General features: G+C 54.0%; 9 protein-coding genes and 2 non-coding genes across 11 annotated transcripts; all 11 read left to right on the top strand.

Moving 5' to 3' along the window:
• Nucleotides 1-453: 453 nt before the first annotated feature.
• On the top strand, nucleotides 454-2,012 carry BO66DRAFT_425287 (CFEM domain-containing protein). The gene is made up of 4 exons (XM_025650218.1): nucleotides 454-885; nucleotides 946-1,132; nucleotides 1,201-1,424; nucleotides 1,476-2,012. Exons 1-4 carry the CDS (start codon nucleotides 805-807, stop codon nucleotides 1,731-1,733), a joined length of 750 nt encoding a protein of 249 aa, XP_025508724.1. The 5' UTR covers nucleotides 454-804; the 3' UTR covers nucleotides 1,734-2,012.
• Nucleotides 2,013-3,165: 1,153 nt separating this feature from the next.
• Nucleotides 3,166-4,388, top strand: BO66DRAFT_467552 (uncharacterized protein; the record flags this gene model as incomplete). The annotated part of the gene is made up of 3 exons (XM_025652579.1): nucleotides 3,166-3,266; nucleotides 3,379-3,441; nucleotides 3,536-4,388. 3 exons carry the CDS (start codon nucleotides 3,166-3,168, stop codon nucleotides 4,128-4,130), a joined length of 759 nt encoding a protein of 252 aa, XP_025508723.1. The 3' UTR covers nucleotides 4,131-4,388.
• A 364-nt stretch (nucleotides 4,389-4,752) lies between these two features.
• Nucleotides 4,753-5,859, top strand: BO66DRAFT_311742 (phosphotransferase family protein; the record flags this gene model as incomplete). Its single annotated transcript, XM_025643334.1, has 1 exon — nucleotides 4,753-5,859. The coding sequence occupies one exon, from the start codon at nucleotides 4,753-4,755 to the stop codon at nucleotides 5,857-5,859; it is 1,107 nt and encodes a 368-aa protein (XP_025508722.1).
• Nucleotides 5,860-6,229: 370 nt separating this feature from the next.
• On the top strand, nucleotides 6,230-7,845 carry BO66DRAFT_467550 (uncharacterized protein). Its single transcript, XM_025652578.1, has 2 exons — nucleotides 6,230-6,483; nucleotides 6,540-7,845. Exons 1-2 carry the CDS (start codon nucleotides 6,328-6,330, stop codon nucleotides 7,476-7,478), a joined length of 1,095 nt encoding a protein of 364 aa, XP_025508721.1. The 5' UTR covers nucleotides 6,230-6,327; the 3' UTR covers nucleotides 7,479-7,845.
• Nucleotides 7,846-7,878: 33 nt separating this feature from the next.
• BO66DRAFT_387719 (putative ubiquitin conjugating enzyme) lies at nucleotides 7,879-9,436 on the top strand. The gene is made up of 3 exons (XM_025646369.1): nucleotides 7,879-8,407; nucleotides 8,484-8,576; nucleotides 8,687-9,436. Exons 1-3 carry the CDS (start codon nucleotides 8,251-8,253, stop codon nucleotides 8,941-8,943), a joined length of 507 nt encoding a protein of 168 aa, XP_025508720.1. The 5' UTR covers nucleotides 7,879-8,250; the 3' UTR covers nucleotides 8,944-9,436.
• Nucleotides 9,437-9,638: 202 nt separating this feature from the next.
• On the top strand, nucleotides 9,639-9,709 carry BO66DRAFT_t25. The gene has a single exon. It is a non-coding gene; the product is annotated as a tRNA-Gly (tRNA).
• A 14-nt stretch (nucleotides 9,710-9,723) lies between these two features.
• Nucleotides 9,724-11,106, top strand: BO66DRAFT_387718 (uncharacterized protein). The gene is made up of 2 exons (XM_025646368.1): nucleotides 9,724-10,338; nucleotides 10,436-11,106. Exons 1-2 carry the CDS (start codon nucleotides 9,987-9,989, stop codon nucleotides 11,005-11,007), a joined length of 924 nt encoding a protein of 307 aa, XP_025508719.1. The 5' UTR covers nucleotides 9,724-9,986; the 3' UTR covers nucleotides 11,008-11,106.
• A 1,229-nt stretch (nucleotides 11,107-12,335) lies between these two features.
• Nucleotides 12,336-14,154, top strand: BO66DRAFT_296810 (carboxylesterase family protein; the record flags this gene model as incomplete). Its single annotated transcript, XM_025643200.1, has 3 exons — nucleotides 12,336-12,440; nucleotides 12,493-13,035; nucleotides 13,087-14,154. Coding segments are annotated over 3 exons (1,716 nt in total), but the record flags the coding sequence as incomplete, so codon positions are not given.
• A 2,745-nt stretch (nucleotides 14,155-16,899) lies between these two features.
• Nucleotides 16,900-17,262, top strand: BO66DRAFT_69174 (uncharacterized protein). Its single transcript, XM_025653502.1, has one exon. It carries the CDS (start codon nucleotides 17,009-17,011, stop codon nucleotides 17,213-17,215), a length of 207 nt encoding a protein of 68 aa, XP_025508717.1. The 5' UTR covers nucleotides 16,900-17,008; the 3' UTR covers nucleotides 17,216-17,262.
• Nucleotides 17,263-17,271: 9 nt separating this feature from the next.
• BO66DRAFT_397487 (uncharacterized protein) lies at nucleotides 17,272-18,348 on the top strand (the record flags this gene model as incomplete). Its single annotated transcript, XM_025648599.1, has 2 exons — nucleotides 17,272-17,460; nucleotides 17,515-18,348. The coding sequence occupies 2 exons, from the start codon at nucleotides 17,272-17,274 to the stop codon at nucleotides 18,346-18,348; spliced, it is 1,023 nt and encodes a 340-aa protein (XP_025508716.1).
• Nucleotides 18,349-18,521: 173 nt separating this feature from the next.
• BO66DRAFT_t26 lies at nucleotides 18,522-18,593 on the top strand. Its single transcript has one exon. It is a non-coding gene; the product is annotated as a tRNA-Arg (tRNA).
• The last annotated feature ends 615 nt before the right edge of the window (nucleotides 18,594-19,208 follow it).

Genomic DNA, 19,208 nt, shown 5'->3' with positions numbered 1-19,208 from the left:
CGGAGTCTGGGTCTGGGTTGATCGCAAACCCCCCAGCCACAGCAAGCAGTCCTTTTTCCCGGAACCCCATCTGGGCGCATCTGCAGCGCTGTTGATTTTGGCACTCGTGATAGCCAGTGGTTGCAGTACACTAATGCATCCTCCTTCACAATCAACCTATGAGGGCATTGTAGAGCCACGGCAGTCAATCTAACAGGCTGTTGCTGCGTAGGGGTCAAGAACGATAGGGCTAGCTCGAGTGGAGATCATAACTCCATGACTTCACCCGGCACTGTGAAGCTGTCCTGAGCCACGTTGGCTGGACAGCTGCCTGAAAAACGATCATCCATCGGCCAGTGACGATCGTGCTAGTTGGTCTTAGACTGATGCTAGGTAGGAAGAAAAAAGAATTAAAAACAGTAAAAAATAAAAAAAATCAAAAATTGGAAAGGAAACTAGGTGGACAAACAAGAGTGGAGATTAGGGATCAACGCAGCGGGTAAAAGAAAAATAAGAAAGAAAGAAAGAAAAAAAACAGTCTTGATGCGGCCAACAACAGAAAGAAGGAAAAGGAAAGCACTTCAGGCGTTGAATGATTTGCGCGCTCTTTCCCACCTCCTCATAACTTAAATCGGCTCATCTTCCCTCTCGTTGCCTTTCACTTCTTTTCCTTCTCGCTTCCACATCAACCATCGTTCCGTTCCACAACAACTCGTCTTCGTGCTCCACGTCGATCACTTCGTTGATACCCCCTCTTGTTTGCCTCCCATCGCTTCTTTGATCTATCCTCATTATTTGCGCGTGCCAGCTCTCTATATCATCAAAATGAAGACTTTCTCGCTTTCCATGGTGCTGTTGGCTGCTGCCAACCTTGCCAATGCTGCTATCTCCGTCAGCGACTGCGCAGTATGTTTACCTGACAGGAACAAGTGATGGTCGATGGCGACTGACTTAATCGCGTTCTAGCAAATGTGCGTCAACAACATGAACAACAAGGCTTCCGAGCTGGGTTGCTCTAGCGGCGATCTCAGCTGCTTGTGTAACAACGTCAACTACAGCTATGGTATCCGCGACTGCACTGCGCAGGCCTGCCCTGGTGACAACGCCGCCGCTGTGCTGTCCACGGCTCTAGCTTCCTGCCCTAGCTCGACTAGTATGTGACCAAACCAGTAACACTGGGTGTGATTCATGACTCGAAAGATGCTAACCTGCACTTTACAGGCGGCTCTAGCTCGGGCTCGTCGGCCACCGGAACTGCTTCTGGCACTGCCTCTGGAACCACCACTGGCGTTGCGGGCGTCTCGACCAACTCTGCTTCGACCTCCAGTGGCAGCGGTACCACCAGCGGTACCTCCAGCGGCACGGGTGCGGCTACCACCACCACCGTGACTACTGGAACCAACTCTGGTACCACCAGTGGCGCATCCACTACTTCTGCTGGAACTGTGAGTACCCTCTTGTCTTCTCTCTCGAGCTAATATGCTGACCATACCAAGACCAAGACCACCATCACTAGTGCCATCACCAGCACGACGCTGAGCACTGCTACTCTCAGCAGCACTGGTTCTTCGGCTTCTGGCACTGGTTCTTCTTCCACCGGCAGCTCCGGTAGCGGCTCTTCTGGTAGCTCCTCCACTGGCACCGGCACTGCCCCCGCAAGCTCTTCGACCTCCACCGGCGCTGCCTCTCAGTTGAACGTCGCTGGCAGCGGTGCTCTCGGTGCTTTCGGACTTGCTGCCATGCTTCTCATCTAAATGAACGATTATGATAGGTTGGTCGCTTAATCTTGGCTGCGGTCGCGTCCAGCATCGAAGCACAACTTTGACTCGGGTGTATCTCACTATTACGGTTTATGACTTGTGATGTTTCTAATGCGGCTTGTATATTCTAATATGACGGGTCATGCGATAATGACTAGTAGATAATGTGCCAGTCTCCTGCTCTGGCCACGGGGTTTAGAGCAGGGCGGATGGATTAATGGTATGCAGGACTTGTCATTAGCTTCTTGAATCAATACATTCTTTGAATTCTGCTTCCCTCGCAATCTTGTGATCTTCCTCTAGGAAGTTTCTCGGGGACTATGCCAATAATGCGATTTGCATTGTGTAGTTGTAGTCTCAGGGTCTTCTGAATCCAGGTGTCTGTGCGTTGAGATTTGAGCGTACACGAAAGAACCATCAAGTAGAACGAGCAAGTCGACTTGGAGAAGCGACCTTCGTGGTTCCAAGGAATGTCACCTCGATGACTTGCAGATCCGGTATGCAACCGTCAAATAGACCTGCCCCACACGAGCATCGAGCTGAACAAAGCTATTGATACCAGGACCCCGCCTTCCCAGCAAGGCATTCGCCTCCCAACAACAGACAGTGGATAATCGGATGACTGATTGCATGCATATTTGACATCTGATTCTTGCATGGCCTACGACATGGAGAAATTGTATGTGGAACAGCTTTGATCGTAGAAGTCACTTGAGCAGCTTCGCCAGCAGCTTCGTCGTCTGAGTAAAGAACTAATTGATTGTTTACACCCCGGGTCATGCCGCAGCGAAGCTCACCTTCGATGGATTCTCGAAGGACTGCGGCGGGCATGGGTTGCGATGCGTTCATTTGCCAGTTGTTGCAACCGTCAAGGCGGGGATAACGTCATTCAGGGACTCTGGACGATCGCCGCCCGTTCTAGCCCCCCATCCGCATCATTCTTCATCATATCTTCAACTCTACAGTTGTTTTCCAGATCCACATACCTCATACCCTAACCACTGCCCATCGATGCATATTGCCTCCCCCCAAATTGAGGATCTGACTAAGTGGAACAGCTGTGCTAACACTATTGTGTGTCTGTGTAGGTCTGAGCTCCCCCATACTTCGCTCACCTCACTTTACCTTCACTGTGGCGAACCCTTTTCAATTCTCCGATGGCGCTCCATGCCATTCATGACGCTGGTATGAGGTCAATTGCGTATGTCCACCATCAGTGAAGACGAACAGAACTCCCAAGCTACTAGCACAATGGATGCTATTAAAATGAGCCCAAAGTTGAACCCTTGGAGTAAGAAAATCCAAGCCTTCCAGCAAGGATAACAAGCCAGCACTTGACGTCAGGCATCACTTTATCACACTCTCTCCACTTCAGACTCTTCCATACTCTAGTCTTACTTTCCTTCCCTGTTCACATACGGTAATCATGGCAGCGCTATCCACCTCATCCAAGTATGTCTTTGAAACCTTGAAATCCAATCCGGTGGTCACAGGGCTATGTGCGACCGCTATCATTGGCCTTGTCTGGTACCTTGAATGAGACGACCCTATTATTCTTTTCGGAGCCATCACTTCATAAGCCCTGGTCTCAGGAATCTCGGGTCTATGGCGCTAACGGGGTATGTGTTGCGGTGAATAGGGCCGTCAACGACTTCCGCGAATGGAAAGCATTTGGTACGGGCGGGACTCCGCCAACCTGGGCGTAAGTTTTTCTTCCAAGTTCCTCCTAACCATCAACACTCCATCCCACCCTCTCTACCTAATCTACAACGAACTAACCAAAAAAAAAAATGCAGAGGATACATGCGCATGTCGAAACTGCGGGCTCGACGCGCCCTCACCAAGAACAACCGCCACCACAACCTCCGCGACCCCGCCCCGCTCCAGAAGACGGGGCCCTCCTACCTGCCCACGGGCACGCTCCCGCTCCGCTCGGGCCCGCGACCACGCATGATGCCGCGGACCCTCCCGCAGCGCCAGTACCCGGAGCCCATCGACCCGTCCGTGCAGGCGCGGCTGCGCGCCCTCGTCCGCGACCTGGCCACCGCCCACCCGGAGCTCTTCGACCTGATGCCCTCGCACACCGAGGGCCGCACCACCGACGGCCTGTACGCCCGCCGCAACCTGCCCACCTTGAACCCGCTGGCGGGCGACCGCATCCTCAGCTACGAGATCGCGCACATGCACCCGGCCGAGAACAGCCTGCATGTCTGGCTGAGTGACGTCGATGCCCGCGAGGTCATCGAGAAGGGCTGGGGCCAGCGGTTCCCCCTGCCGGCCGTGCCGCAGGGTTGGGTCATGGTGTATGCGCCCCGGGATGAGGGGGAGATGGATATCGTGGAGGGCGTGGTGAGGGCCGCGGCGCGGTGGGTTACCGGTGTTATGGTCTAAGATAACAGCCCCTGGTTGGGCTTTGTGGGTTTTGATGATGGTGATGATCATGATGGTTATGATTATGATGACTTGGTAGCGAGGTTGGGTTTCTTTTAGCGAGCGATTGGGATGATGTGTACGATACTGTATATTAGCTTTTTCTTTTCTGTGACGATAATGCATGTCATGAGCTATGCACGATTTTTGGGCATTTCTTGAGCGTTGCACAGATGAGAGTGTCCATATTCAGGGACGCTAGCTGAACCGAGGGATAGGTGGACGATTAGCGCATGGCCTTTATTTAGTACGTGGCTGAAGCAGCCATTTGGTCTAGGGGTACATTTGAGACTGTACATGTTTAGCCTTCGGGAATGTCACATCTGTCCGCTCTTCCTTCACTTCATCAGCGCTACAGCCACTAGTTCAATTCACTAAACTCGAGCTCCGCCAGGATGTGCTAGCATACCCCTCTTATTGATCTCTGTGCTTAGAAGTATCCCTGCATCGCACCGAACACTCGGTATATGACACGTCAATAAGGAGTCAACCTATATCACCCATCAACCCATTTCCATCTCCACTTCTCCCCCTCTCCATAACCTCGAATCCAAACCCCTCTCCACGAAAGATGCAACCCCGCATGCGCTTCGACGATGCAGCCTGGGAAGCAAGCGAAACCATCTCCGACAGCTGGGTGGCCGGCCTATTCCAACCCGACACCCTCCGGGCCATCGGCGACTTCATGATCAAACACCGACGAGGCGTCCCAATTGAACTGTGTCAGCCCCGAGCAGGGACATTTAATGTGTCGTTTCGGATGAAGTTCGAAGACGGTGGCTCGGCGCTGATCCGCTTCCCCAAGCCTGGGACCACCATGTTCCCGGAGGAAAAAGTGAGGAATGAAGTCGCGACGATGCGATACATCCAAGAGCATACTTCGATCCCGGTACCTTTTGTTTTACACCGGGGCACAAGGGAAGAGAGCCCGCTTGGTCTCGGCCCGTTCATTCTGATGGAGTACGTCGAGCATGCTATGGATCTGGGCGAGGCGTTGAACACGCCCACCCTCGGGGTTGACGATCGCCCGGTTCTTGATCCGGCCATTGATGTTGGAAAGCTGGAGATGTTTTTCGGACAGCTCGCAGACATATTGCTGCAACTGTCGCGGTGCTCACTATCCCGGATCGGGTCTCTAATGCAGGTAGATTACTTCACCTGGGAACCCAAGCACCGGCCTTTATCGATGGGCATGAATGAACTCGTCCGCTTAGGGACTCTTCCTCGCTCAAAACTGCCAACCACCACCTTCGAGACGGCATCCAACTATTTCCAGGCCCTCGCTAACCTGCACTGCGAGCATCTGTACCACCAGCGCAACGACGCAGTAGACTCAGCAGATGACTGTCGGCGTAGGTTCGTCGCCCGCCGGCTATTTTCCAGACTCGCCGGTGAGAAGGGGGGGCGGCTGGCCTCCTCAAGAACCGACCACGGACCTTTCACGCTCTGGTGTGACGACCTTCGGCCCTCGAACATCCTGCTCAACGAGCGCCTGCAGATCGTCGGTGTCGTTGACTGGGAGTTCACCTATGCGGCGCCGGTTCAGTTCTCTCAGGCACTGCCTTGGTGGTTGCTGCTCGAACAGCCGGAGTACTGGTCTGATGGGGTAGAGGCGTGGGAAAGGATATTTGAAAGTCGTCTACAACCGGTACATCACGACAGTACAATAATTTATCGGTGGGTGAGATGAAATGTAAGTTTCTATGGGAAAAAATCTATTCTCAGAAGACAATCCTATTGACCATCCACATATTGCCATCATCGGCTGCTAAGAATACATCTAAAACTCCTTAACTTCAAGTTCTCCATCGTATCGGCCCACTTCGGCCGCACTAATATTAGACCAGCCAACCTGGGCAACCCGCTGATAGGCTGCTCAGCCGCGTTACTGCCTGTGACTGGATGTCTGCCTGATCCTTCAGGTTGTGGTAGCCTCCAGGCACCTCCAGGCCCCCCCAGGCACCCCCTCGAAATGAACTAATCTCACCCACCTTTCCCTTTCCCTCCCCCGGCTTATATTTCTTTGTCTTGCCTCACTCCATCATCATCCCATCATCCAACTGTTCGTCTTTCGCTATCAAAACTGTCAAAATAAATCATCACACCACCTCTCCTTCATCCAAACTCTGACTCCTACCGATTTCATCCATCGCCCACCATGGCCATCTCTTCCCTCCTTCGTCGAGGAGTGGAGGCTGCTGTGGACTACCAGTCCAAGCAGCCCTCCCAGAGCCAGCCAACCATCCATTTGGCGGGGTGGTTGTCGGCTTTCTTCATCTTCACCGTCCTCGCTTTCATTGCCATTCTTCTTTCGGTAAGCATTCCTCCAAGGTGATTCAATTTGTCGCATCGTCCTAATGCCTATTCTAGGTCGAGTACACTTACGGACAGCTGGTTCCTACCCTCGCCATCGTGGAAGACACGAACCCTGATATCTACGTCCGCATCGATACCGACTTCGACCCGAACAAACCCGTCGATGCGACCGAGCCTGAGATCGAGACCCGCCCGCAGCCCATCACCAACAAGTTATGCACGACCATCCGCCATCTTCGCGCCCGGGCCGGTCCCTGGTCCCGTTTCCGCGGACTGAGCATGTACTTGGCCTACTGCTTTGCTCAGTCGGCTGTATACTCCCTGGTGCCCTTTTCTGCGGCAGCATTCCTTCCTCATTACATCATGTACGTTCTCAGCGGCGTGCTTGTGGCCAACCTCCAGCTCGCGTGGGTTCACATTGTCATCTCGGAGCCCTCTCCGAAGCGCTTCTACCAGCGCATTGGGGGCTTCCAGACTTGGAAGCGGATCGCTCCCGTTGCGGCATTCGAGCATGCTGTCACCGGCGCCGGCCTGTACGCTCCCCTTTTCCTTATCGAGGCCTTCGGCGGCTTTGACGGACTCAAGGACTTGGACTCCTTTACCCCTTCCGATCCTTCTTTCACCAAGGCTATCTGGACCATCTATGGTCTCCTCCTTGTGCCCACCGTGGTGTCATTTGTGGCTTCCATTCCTGCGCGGGCTATCTTCCTTCGCGTGGCTGCTTCCATGCTTCCTGAAGAGGATGAGGCTATTGTGCCTTTCGACCGCTCCTACGGCGGCAAGGTGCAGCCTGCCATCTTGGGTGGCAGTGGTAAGCTCAGCATCTCCGATGCTTGGAAGACCCTCGATCGCGCTGCACTGACCCGCTTCGTGAAGTCGATGTGCAAGGCGGTCGCTATTGAGGCCGGCGTGACTATGTTCTTCACGCTGCTACTTACCGGCCAGATCCTCGCCGGCGCTGTGACTTACGGGTTCCCTGGAAACAACGCTTAAGCAGATTGACGTTTTGTTCTGCCCTCCATCGATGACCCTCCTTCTGTCATTTGGACTACGTGTCTACGTGTCTACGTGTCTCCGTTTTATATATGTGAATAAATTCTGTTTCAAACTCGGCTGGGCCCTCCACTCTCTTGTATCTATCACCATGGTCTAAGTAGTGGAATGGATTCCACAGGCATACGCAGGTCTGGATTCATTAGAGCTTGGTGTTGTAGTTCGGTAGTAGGGTTAAATCGCTGACGTCGACACCAACATGTACGTAGTCACGCATGGGCCGTGAATACCTTGGGCTAGGAAAAGCTGCCTCATCCATCACTAGGTACGTAGACAGGCACCTCCCTTGCGCCACCAAGGGCGATCGAGCCAGTGAAGGGGAGGCTATCGGGGGATGAGACGTTATCGTACGGCGGCCCCGCCACCCCACTCTCCCTTTCGAGCACACCGCCTTGGATCCATCGATATTTCTCCTCTGACCAGTCAGTCCGTCTGTCGATCCTCTTCCCCCAGGGTATACAGAGTCACTTCGGTCTCATTCCTTCTTCTCGTCGGGGAGATTCTCACCTTACCTCTTTTTCACTGTACGAGTGTACTCTTCTTAGAGCCACTTAAGGCCCGCGTGTACCTCTCGCCGCTACCCACACCACCTCTCATCCCTCTCACGATCCCGTTCCACCTCGTTCCACCCCCTCGCAACAATCCCCTCCTTTGCTTCCCTTCCCCCGCCGCCGCCGCCGCCGCCCCCTCTTTTCCCCTCCACGTCAACGCCATGGCCACCACCGCCGCCGGTCGCATGCTGTCACGGCAGCTGCAGCAGATGCAATCGGACAAGGACATCCCCGGCATCAGCTGTGGATTGGTCGACAACAACGTCTTCGAGTGGGAGGTGATGCTCATGATCTCCGATGATGTCAAGCTCTACGGCGGTGAGTCTTTTTTTCTGGTCATTTGATCCCGAGTCAGTGGCATGGCTAACACCGAGGAATGTTGTGAAAATCGCAGGTGGTTTCTTCCGCGCCCGACTCTCCTTCCCCCCGGATTACCCTCACATGCCGCCGAAGATGAAGTTCGAGACTCCCCTCTTCCACCCGAACAGTATGTTCCCGCCGCCCTGTCTCCAGAGCGAACAACGTGGACTCGAACCTAGCTAGCAGCTCTCACTTCTACTTCGACGTGATACTAACACAAGGATGAAATTGGCACAGTCTACCCCAACGGCGACGTCTGCATCTCCATCCTCCACCCGCCGGAGGAGGACAAATACGGCTACGAATCCGCCGCCGAGCGCTGGTCCCCCGTGCAGACCCCCGAGACGATCCTGCTCTCCGTCATCTCCATGCTGTCCAGCCCCAACGACGAGAGCCCCGCCAACGTCGAGGCGGCGCGGCTATGGCGCGAGAACCCCCAGGAGTTCAAGAAGCGGGTGCGCAAGTGCGTGCGCGACAGCCTGGGCGAGGAGTAATCCTCCTTTCGGTTTGGGTTTGCAGTTTGCAGTTTGCCCGGGGTGGTGGTAGAGAGAATTTCCTTTCGCATTCGTGGCATTGCGCGGGCAGCGTTGTGGCGCAAGTTAAATGGGTACATATCTTTTTTCGTGTTTTCGTGTTGCGTATCTCTTTCGTGACGTTGTGATTTATGGTTTACACGGCTTTCTGCTTGTTGCGGTTTGTAACTTTGGTGGTTGATGGGGAATCCGTTTCCCTGTTTTGTGATTTATGGTTTTGATTCATGGGATTTTTTTTTCTCGTGGTTGGTAGCGGAATAGATTCTTGGGGTGGTTTTCTTTTCGCTGTATGGATTGGAGTAGGTGTGTAGTTGTTTGGAGGTTGGGTTTATGCTGTTGCCATGGGTTAGGTGTGCTTCTCTTGAGGGATCTTGGTTGTCTCAACGACCGGACAGGGGTATCAGATATATTCTTTGTGCTGAGGCCCGGCTACTCCGATGACAATCAGGCTACGGGATGTTGAGTATCCTAACATTTTATGATCCTGTAGTGCTCTCCATGATTGATCACTAGATTATTATAATACAGCCAAGGAACCAAACCAAGCCTTGAAAAATGGAAGATCGCAGTTGGGAAACTCAGTCAGACAGCTCCGTGTCTTGGTAGCACTGTCACAGCATCATATTATTGAGCTGGATTGCCTCTGACATCAACCAGCATCATTGGTCTAGTGGTAGAATTCATCGTTGCCATCGATGAGGCCCGTGTTCGATTCACGGATGATGCACATCTTCTTTTTGTTTTTGTGCGGATCGTCCCCATCCCCAATCAGAGGTCCATATCGTTAGCGATATCGATATCGAGTCCGATCCCCGCATCGAGTCCCAATGGGTTGCTTTTACCGGTCTTATCAACGGTCACCCGCTGGCAGCATTGCCGGGATCCGATCCGACATGGCGGGGGAGCCATTCATATATCAGAGCCGTCGTTCCCCGCAGGTAGCTTGCCCATGACGATGAAATGCACAGTACAACTACAGCCCCAAGTTCATCAGTTCATCAACCATGACGACCACCTCGTCCTCCCTTCCCTCCGCTCCCCCCATCACCGTATCCCCAAACATCACCCTCCAACCCCCGCTCTCGCGCTGCGGTGAAGGCCCCGGCCTGCTCCTCATCCGCCCCGCCAACTTGGTGGGCTGCCAGACAAACAACACCACGCTCGACCCCGCCCCGTTACAGAAATGGGCGGAGGAGAGCTACACCGTTGTGGAAATCACGCTTGACACGGTGCGCAGCGGCGATGCGGTGGATGTCTCGGATGCGATTTCCGCTGCTGTGCGGGCGTTCTCCGAATACCCGCAGTGCAGTGGCCGTGGCCGTGGCCATGGTGACAACCTGAAGTTCGGGATTCTGGGTGAGTTCCAGTCTCCCCAACATCACCTGTCTTCCCGCACAGCAATTGAGTCGGGTACGAGGCGAGGCACGAGCTAAAATACAAGGTTTTTACAAAGTCTACGGCTCCCCACGCGACTACGGCCCCTCCTTCCCCGCCCTCCTGCAACAGTCCATCACAGCCCTTACCCCCGAGCAAGCCCCCGCGGCAGCGATCTACTTCAGCGCATGGGAGAGCCCCTGCCCAACCATCCCAGCTCTATTCCACCTCCCGGCCGGGCAGACCCTCGCGGAGAGCATCACCGCCACCACCACCGCCACCACAAAGACCTACCAGTACCCCTCGACCCGCTCACCAGGCTTCATCCTCCCAGGCCACGCAGACTTCGACCCGCGCGCCGCCGGCGTCGCGCACACGCGCTCCCTGACCTTCCTGAAACCCCGAACCGGCGGACCGTACTTCGACCTCGAGCAGATCTGGGAGGCGCACACGCACCACGAGTTCGGGGACCGGTCGGTCGAGAACACCATGGCGACCATGGTGCAGGAGCCGTATGTGAATCATATTCCGACGGTATGTTGTCTCTCTCCCCTTTCTACCCGGGTGTTGATGGGGGCCATTAGCGCCCTAAATGGTGGCCTACCGACTGCCTGCATGGTTTGCTGGAACACCACCACCACCACCACCTAACCCCTCACTGACACAATTTGATGACAGATAACAGGCGGAACCGGCCGCGCGGCCCTAACGCGCTTCTACGCGCAGCACTTCATCTTCGCCAACCCGGCGGACACGGCGCTCGAGCTGATCAGCCGCACCGTGGGCGTGGACCGCGTCGTCGACGAGTTCATCCTGTGCATGACGCACGACCGCGTCGTCGACTGGCTGGTGCCCGGGGTGCCGGCCACCGGACGGCCGCTCCGCGTGCCCTTCACCGCCGTCGTCAATATCCGCGGCGATCGGCTGTTCCACGAGCATATCGCGTGGGATCAGGCGACCGTGCTGAGGCAGTTGGGGCTGTTGCCGGAGTATCTGCCTTTTCCTTATGCGGTGGCTGGGGATCCCGGGGAGGACACGGCAGAGGGGAGGAGGTGGGAGTATCGGGTGCCGGCGGCGGGGGTGGAGACTGCGTTGAAGTTGCGGGGGGATGGTGGGGTCGTGTCGAATTCGATGATGGGGTTTGAGGTGCGGGAGGTGCGGGATTCTTGATTAGGCTGAGGGGGTCGGCTCAGCTGGGTATGGTGGTGGTTTGTGGAGGGGAAGGGGGAGGTGTGGTTGTTTGTGTAGGCTGGGATCGGGTATGATAAGATTGATTGCTGGTGTTTGTTGGACTATCCTTGGTGGGTCATGGTATAGGAAATTTAGCTCATCTACGAGTGTATGAGTTATAGGGTCCTGCGAGTGGGAGGCCAGAGGTGTATATGAATCAATAGCATGTGGCTGACTGCGCTACACTCCCCTCATAGCCATTTTGTTCTGTCCCCTATAGAACACAACGCACCCAACTCAACCAAATGTAGACAGACCCTAACAACGAACAAAAGGAATCCCACCAGCTACAGCTTCAGGGTCCCTTCTCCTCCCTCGTCCTCCGGTAACCCGTGATCCGGGAACTACGAAGTAAGGTACGAAAAAGACGGACACCAGTTGCGGCCCGTCGCCATCGATCACATTCCAGTCCCTCGGGGCGCCGCCATCCATCCCTTGTTTGACTCCCAACCTGGTACGGTACTCGGGCCTTATACTTCGCTCCCGAATCCGGAAAACAATTCATACCCGCTCCCGGATACATCGATTCCCAATATCAATTGCATATTGATTGAATATTTCGGCTCTTGCCTGCCGAGTTTGATTCACATGAGAGAGATCTGGATAATCTATATGTAGAAACGCCCTCCCCGCGAGGGAATCCCGACCACCCAGAATACACCAACCTACTCGAGAAATGAAACAACTGGCCCCTCCAGCTCCCACAGACAAGGAAAATGCACGTCACGACCCCCCTACTCCTCCAATCCATCCTTCTCCTAGGGGTAGCAGGAGCAGCACCACCAACAACAACACAATCGAACCTCCCCATCGTAGATCTGGGGTATGAGCTCCATCAGGCTTTCTCCCTGGATGTATGTCACACCTCGATCCTGACTATAAAGACCCGGTCCTAACAGGAACCAGGAGCAATCGCAAACTTACAACTTCAGCAATATCCGCTACGCTGCGCCACCGACGGGGTCCTTTCGCTTCCGACCACCGATCCCCCCAGCTCAAGGAAATCGGTCGGTAGTGCAGACCGGAGCACAGGGACGGGTGTGTCCGCAAGCTACGTTGAAGTGGGAGGAAGATGTTATGCCCGAGTTTGTGGCCGAGGTGTTGTCTTCTGCATCGGCTGCAGCTTCGCCATCGGCATCAGCAGAAGGGGGAGAAGCGTCGACGAGTCCCGCGAGGGATTATTCACCCTTCGCCGGGTCGATAGGGGGCGACGAGAGAGTGACTGAAGATTGCCTGTTCTTGGATGTTGTCGTCCCTAGAAAGACTTTTGAACAGAAAGCTCTTCAGCAAAAGCATCAGAAAGAAGGCAACGGTTTGGCTCCGGTCCTGGTCTGGATTGATGGCGGTGGGTATATCTCTGGCCACAAGTCGGAGCATAACCCCAGGGGGTTGATGCAACGCAATATGCTCGACGACGATGGGATTGTTTATGTTGCGCTCAATTATCGGGTAGGTCCCTGTTCTTGATTCGAGGCTCGATGACGGTGCTGACTTCTACAGCTAGGAGCTTTCGGCTGGTTATCAGATGGCAATGGGACCACTGCTAATGCTGGTCTCTACGACCAACGTCTCGCACTGGAGTGGGTGAAGCGATATATCAACCTGTTTGGCGGAGATCCGGACCGCATCACCGTCATGGGTCAGTCAGCTGGCGCAGGGTCCATCGTTCATCAATTGGCCGCTTATGGAGGCAACAAGGAAGCAAAATACCTGCCCTTTCACCAGGCCATCATCCAGAGTCCCATGTGGTATCCCTTGACGGTGAACCAGCAAACGTCAGCGCGAGACGCATTCCTCGAATTGCTGAATGTCTCATCCATCGAAGAGGCACGGTCTCTTCCATCGGATCGGTTGATTTCGGCCAATGCATATCAAATCGCAAACACGCTCGTCTACGGAACCTTTACTTATGGACCGGTCGTAGATGGATCACTCATCGAAGACTTGCCGAGTAACATCTTGCTCGACCCCGGCTTCGAATGGCAGGGTCTTCGCATCATGACAGGCCATACTTCCAACGAAGGCCTTATCTTCACTCCGCCAGCAGGAGTGAACAGCTCGGCCTATTCGACTATCCTGAGCGACTTTCTCCCGAATCTGGTCCCCGAAGTGGCGGAGGACATCGCCCAGACGCTCTATCCACCAACCTTCAACACCCCAGCAGCCAGTCTAGGCTATAGCGATGCGGTTGGAAGATTAGCTCTGACAATCAGCGACGCTTTCTTCAGGTGCAAAAACCTGTACCTGAGCACTGCCTTGGAGACCGTATACGGGTACAGTTTCGCTGTGGCTCCAGGTCTGCACTCAGAAGATCTATACTTCACCTTTTATGACCCTACAGACCCCGACTCGAGCGTCGTCGATGTCGACGTTGCGTTGATCATGCAAGATTATATCGCTTCCTTTGTGCAAGAGGGCCAGCCCTCTTCTTCCATTGCCAATGCGACAGTCTGGAACTCTTATTGGCCACAAGGCCAAGTCTTGAACATCCAAGCGGGCAATATATTAAGCGTCCCAGATCCGGTGGACATGGATCGATGCCAGGTGTGGTGGAATATCACCGGCTGATCGCACGCAAGGGGGAAATTTGAATCGAACTATCCGAGGGCGGAACGCTCGTATCGAACACCGCCAACACTTGGCGTCCGGTGCGCCTTGGGAAAGGGGCCATGTTTGAAAGAAACTCTGGCAATCCTTAGGCTTTGGGGGCGGTTTTGTAGAAGAACGATGGATTATGGTGAAACAGGGATCCCTTTGTTTAAGGCTCACAGGTTGGAACTATAGTTTGATACTGTATAGGTGACCTGCGAACATGGTTCCCGAGGGAAACGCCATTGCGAACCCTTGCTGGACTGACATGATGGACATTCAGCCGCATGACGAGTTTTCTAGAACTATACCTAGGTCGCATGAGGTAGTGTCCATGGCTTTCGGGCACGGAGTCCATCACCAATGAGAAGGAATGCAATTGGCGAGGGAGCCCCTATATGACCCACGTGGGATCGTGCGCCATGCTTGAATGGATGATCGGGGAGAGATTGGAGCTAGCGGGCATCGTTGCCACCAGTCGCCGATGCTAAAAAATCTCTGTCAGTGTCATTGTGGTTCCAACATGGCCAAAAGGCTCACCACCCGCGAAGTGGAGCTTCTGGTGGCTATATTTTCCCAAGTCACAGGGCGAGTTTCTGCCGACGGGCCGGATCCGGGATCTCAGTCAGGGGTAAGTCTTGCGGTAGTGGAATGCGCGCATCAGAACCGCGTTCAAGTTTGCTTGCGGTTGCAGCCATAAGCACGTGAGATATTTCATCAATGATGCAAGCGCATGTTCTGAATTCGCTGATTGATCAGATCGTCTAAGGTAATTCGGCCTCTGGATAAACAAAGTACAGTATTAGCTCCAAATTTGCGTCTGTTTCTGCCTGGAATCGCCGTTTGGGTGGAAGTTTGGGTGGAACAGTCGGCGAGGCGGAATGACTCAGCACTAAAAATAACCAATGAAGTGAGCTAGACTGTTTCACGGGTTGAGGGTAAAGAAAGATTGGTGTCTGGTAGAGAAAAACTCTCAAGTTCGGGTCCAATGGTCCATACCTTAAGCACGTTAGCTCAGGCACATTTTTTTCGTCCCCCATCGGAGTTGCCTTAGCTTTCAGTGATTTGCAGCACTAGGATGGATAAGTGCATTTGTCCGTTACGCTGCGATCCTGCTCCGGCTGACAGTGGGGATGGCGCTCGATGAGCTGGCCGGCACGGAACTTGTGAACATCAGGTCCAATCGTCCAAGCCACCGACCACTTCGGGATCGCCTATGACTCTCTGAGGGTATGGAAGATGATATTTCCCATAACCTTAAACTCACGGTAATACGATGGTTGCTTATGCCCTGCGTCATGCAGGAATTGTCAAATGAGACAGCTCAAATTGCCAGAGAGGCAGCCGAAGAAAATATCCCGGAGCCATGATGTGCCAATCGCAGGGTCCGATTGCACCACCTTCGAAGCGCACGCTGATGGGCTGGGTGATTGCTCATTTTCCCCGAAGAGTAGAATTCCGGAGGCTTCTTCCACGGTTACCGAACGGAGGCGGCCGACCGAAGTGACAGACGGGGGCTTATTGGTAAGGTGTCTGAGGGGTGGGGATGGACGGTCTGCCCATATCGCAAGACAAGTAGCAAGGTTAGGGAACGCCGATTTGTCCAAAATTAGGCAGCCGTTTGTCTGAGACTTCTGAAGAGTGAGTCTTGGGTGTTCCGAGTCGGGGGGATAGAGAGGTCCGAGGGGAGAAAAGGAATCCACAGCTAAAAGGATCCCCCGGCGATAACCTCATCGCTAAGCTTCCAATGACCCATGAATGGAGGGAGAGCGAAGTGAGAGCCTGAATGGCCCGTGGGGGCGACCAGGTGCAGCTGGATTGATCATTGGCAGAGCGGGCAGCGCTGGGAGAGCTTAGCAGAAGAAGGAATGAAATAGCACAGCTCGCCGGTGTCCGCGGGCAACGGAAAAGTGGGGAGAGACAGGCACTAAAACACGGCTAAGCCCAAAGAGAAAAAGGGTCTATACTTAATAATAGCACATTGGATTATTGTGAGAGCCTGAGAGGAGAGAGGGGGCGAACGGGCTGTGCTGGCTGGTTGTCTGGGTGTCTGGGTGTCTGGGTGTCTGGGTGTCTGTCTCTGACTTTACCGGACTTGTTCAAGTGCGTGCTGTCGTTATACAGTCAGTCAAAAGAGTACAGTAGATACTCCATTCTCGGGTGCCAGATACCCTCCGAGAACCGCCCATGGGGTTTGTTTCAAATCCAAGGGATTACCATCGAGCTGAATTATAATTGCGGTGACACAAGCAGCAGGGACCGGTTGTACAAGTAATTTGCGCAGGTGGAAGAAATGAAAGTGAAAGGACCCTGGCCCCAAGATAAAGGAAGAGAAGGTAAAGTAGTGAAACCAACGAGTTGAGGCAGTGTTTATTTGTTGGGGCCGGTGAATGGTGAATGGATGGAGGAAGCGATGGATGGATGGATGGAGGGTGATGAAATGGCGGAGTTGGAAGCCGCAAGTCTACTTGCAGAGTACTGTACAGTCAGTAACTTAGTATACTACGGAGAGCCTTCAACTTCTTCCGCACCCAGAACAGTAAGTAAAAGAAACAATAATTTTATCATGACAGTAAACACCGACAAAACAACTCACCTCAAGAACTTGACTTCCATTAACTTAAATCTACTTTTCAGTCCTCGGACTTCTGACTCCACTTCCTTACTTGGCCTTACATTGACCCAGAATAATTCCCGTTTCGCCCCCCGCTCGTCCGTCTACTTCTTCCTGCTGTGCCTTTTGTCTTGCTTTCCCCGCTGGGCCAAATCTTAGCGTTTGCTTGGTCGCTTCTGCTCGCTTTTATATGCCTCTTCCCGGCTCACAGCACCCTGCATGATTTTTCCAGCCTTGGCTCTGTCGTTTCTTCCGGTCTTGCATCCTATAAACATTCTCTCGTTCCCTCTACGTTCCCTCTTGGACCTGGTCAAACATTCGTTCCCTTGCATCACCACCACACTCATCACCACAACTCATCACTATCACCACTATCACCACCGCCATACCACCACACCACCTACCACTAGACAACTTACCAACTGACTCCATCCATCATCACCTTCTCTTTCTGAATCATCGCCCTATCTACAACAACAACCATGTTGCTTCGCTACCTGTCCGTGACAGGCGCTCTCTGCCTAAGCAGCTGTGCTGCCGCTGCTGCCGTCCCTTACTCCTACATCAGTTCTCCCCGCTCGGCCAGCGCCCATCAGATAAACTTGCCTGCCGTTCCATGTGCTTTCTCCGACTCCAGCTGCAACGAAGCTCTCGACCCCTTTGCACACCTTGTATGATGACCCTTGCCGAAAAGACAACTCGAATCTCAAACTGACAATGCCCAGACTATTGATTTCTCCACGCAAAATGGCGTCTTGCTGGCCAACAAACAACCCATCTTCCCCGCATCCGTGCCGATGCAGTTCTCTGTGGACCGCAAATGGGACGGCAACAAGCAATCCGTCTCCGTCGCCTACGCTCTGGATGTCCGACCGCTCCCATCTCACCCGGGTGCTCCCGTGGGCGATATCTACCACCTGAAGCTCCGCCTCTTCGACCTGCACGGCCGTCCCGTCACCGACCACGCTGTGGCAATCGGCCTCGTCCGTGACACCGCCGACAATCTCCAAATCACGGTCATCGACCCTAACTCCAGCCGCGAGCACGGCCACGGCAACAAGATCTGGCGCATGAAGGAATGGAAGTCCAAGGTCGAGTCCTACGTCAACAACGCCAAAGAAGCGGTAACTGACTGCCTGAAGACGACCCCCTTCTCCCACGGCCAGCACGAGCACGAGCACGACCAGATCCACGATTCCCCGGTCCCTGCCGCGGCCGAGTCCTCGCACGAGAAGTCTGCCTCGACCAAGTACCCTCCCGTCTTCCGCACGAGCCACAACGGACAGTTCTTCTGGAGCGGCCGGGAGCGGGGCGTCATGCGACAGATCCGCGCTATCATCTTCCCTGCTCTGCTGGGCGTCGTGGCCGGAGGCGTCGCCTGTGTCATTGGATTCCTTCTTGGTCGGATGATCATCTCCGTCTACTTCTGGGCACAGGACAGCCATCGGCCCCAGATTCCCGTCATCACTGTTGAAGACGAGGAGCCGCTGTCGGAGAAGGAGGCGCTGATGGAGAGGTACAGCGATTCCGACCCTGAAGCCAATCTTCCCCGTGATTAATCCACATTCCCTTCCTTCCTCACATTTCATTCCCTTCCATTCCCTTACTGTCCTGTTTATGAAGATATCCAATGTAGCATGTTTACTGTTAACTAGCATACGCACATGAATGAAAGCGAACATTTTCCCTCGTGCTGAATATGTATCCCTCAAGCACTCCAAAGTATCAACAAGGCCGGCTGGCCCAATGGTAAGGCGCTTGACTACGAATCAAGAGATTGCAGGTTCGAGCCCTGCGTCGGTCAATATTTTTGTCCTTTTGCAGTTTGCCACTGTGCCCCAGAGCATCCTGTCCGATGTGGATAGCACTGGGGACAGGACACACGGAGAATTTTCGTGTGAACCACTTTTCCGACATCGTCGGATCCACCCGCCGAACCCGACCCTCTCAGCCAACCACATCGACCCGCATCATACTATGTAATCTGGTCCAAGACACCCTCCCACTCTCCCCTCGACGATCTTAATCTCGATGACCGGGTCCGGTTCAGAGATATTGGATGATGTATCTCGGGGAGGTTTAGATCCAAGACAAATGATATCGCAATGTCTTGCATTTCCGGTTTTTCTTCTATAGATGCGGAGGGCAAGCGTGCGGTGGGGACTTTTGTGCAGGGGCCAGAAAACAGGGCAGTGGAAGTGTTTCTCCGCTGATCTGGTTGATTTCCGTACGGAGTAAGTATGAGTATGAGTATTTGCGGAAAAGGGTCGAGGGTGAAGGGGTGGGGGTGGGATTGAGATGTAGATCTGTGTTCGTTGCTGGGTACTGTAGATGTGGAGTTGGTGGGGTTGAGGTCGATGGGACCCTGGATTTGGAAGGTGGTTGTTTGTTCAGGTTCGAAGCTGCAGTTGGATGAGGG

This window comes from Aspergillus aculeatinus (genome assembly GCF_003184765.1).
Source record: "Aspergillus aculeatinus CBS 121060 unplaced genomic scaffold BO66scaffold_2, whole genome shotgun sequence".
In the NCBI taxonomy this organism is placed as follows: Eukaryota; Fungi; Ascomycota; class Eurotiomycetes; order Eurotiales; family Aspergillaceae; genus Aspergillus; species Aspergillus aculeatinus.
The sequence above is the reverse complement of the archived record's forward strand: the minus strand, read 5'-3'. Positions and strand labels throughout refer to the sequence as shown.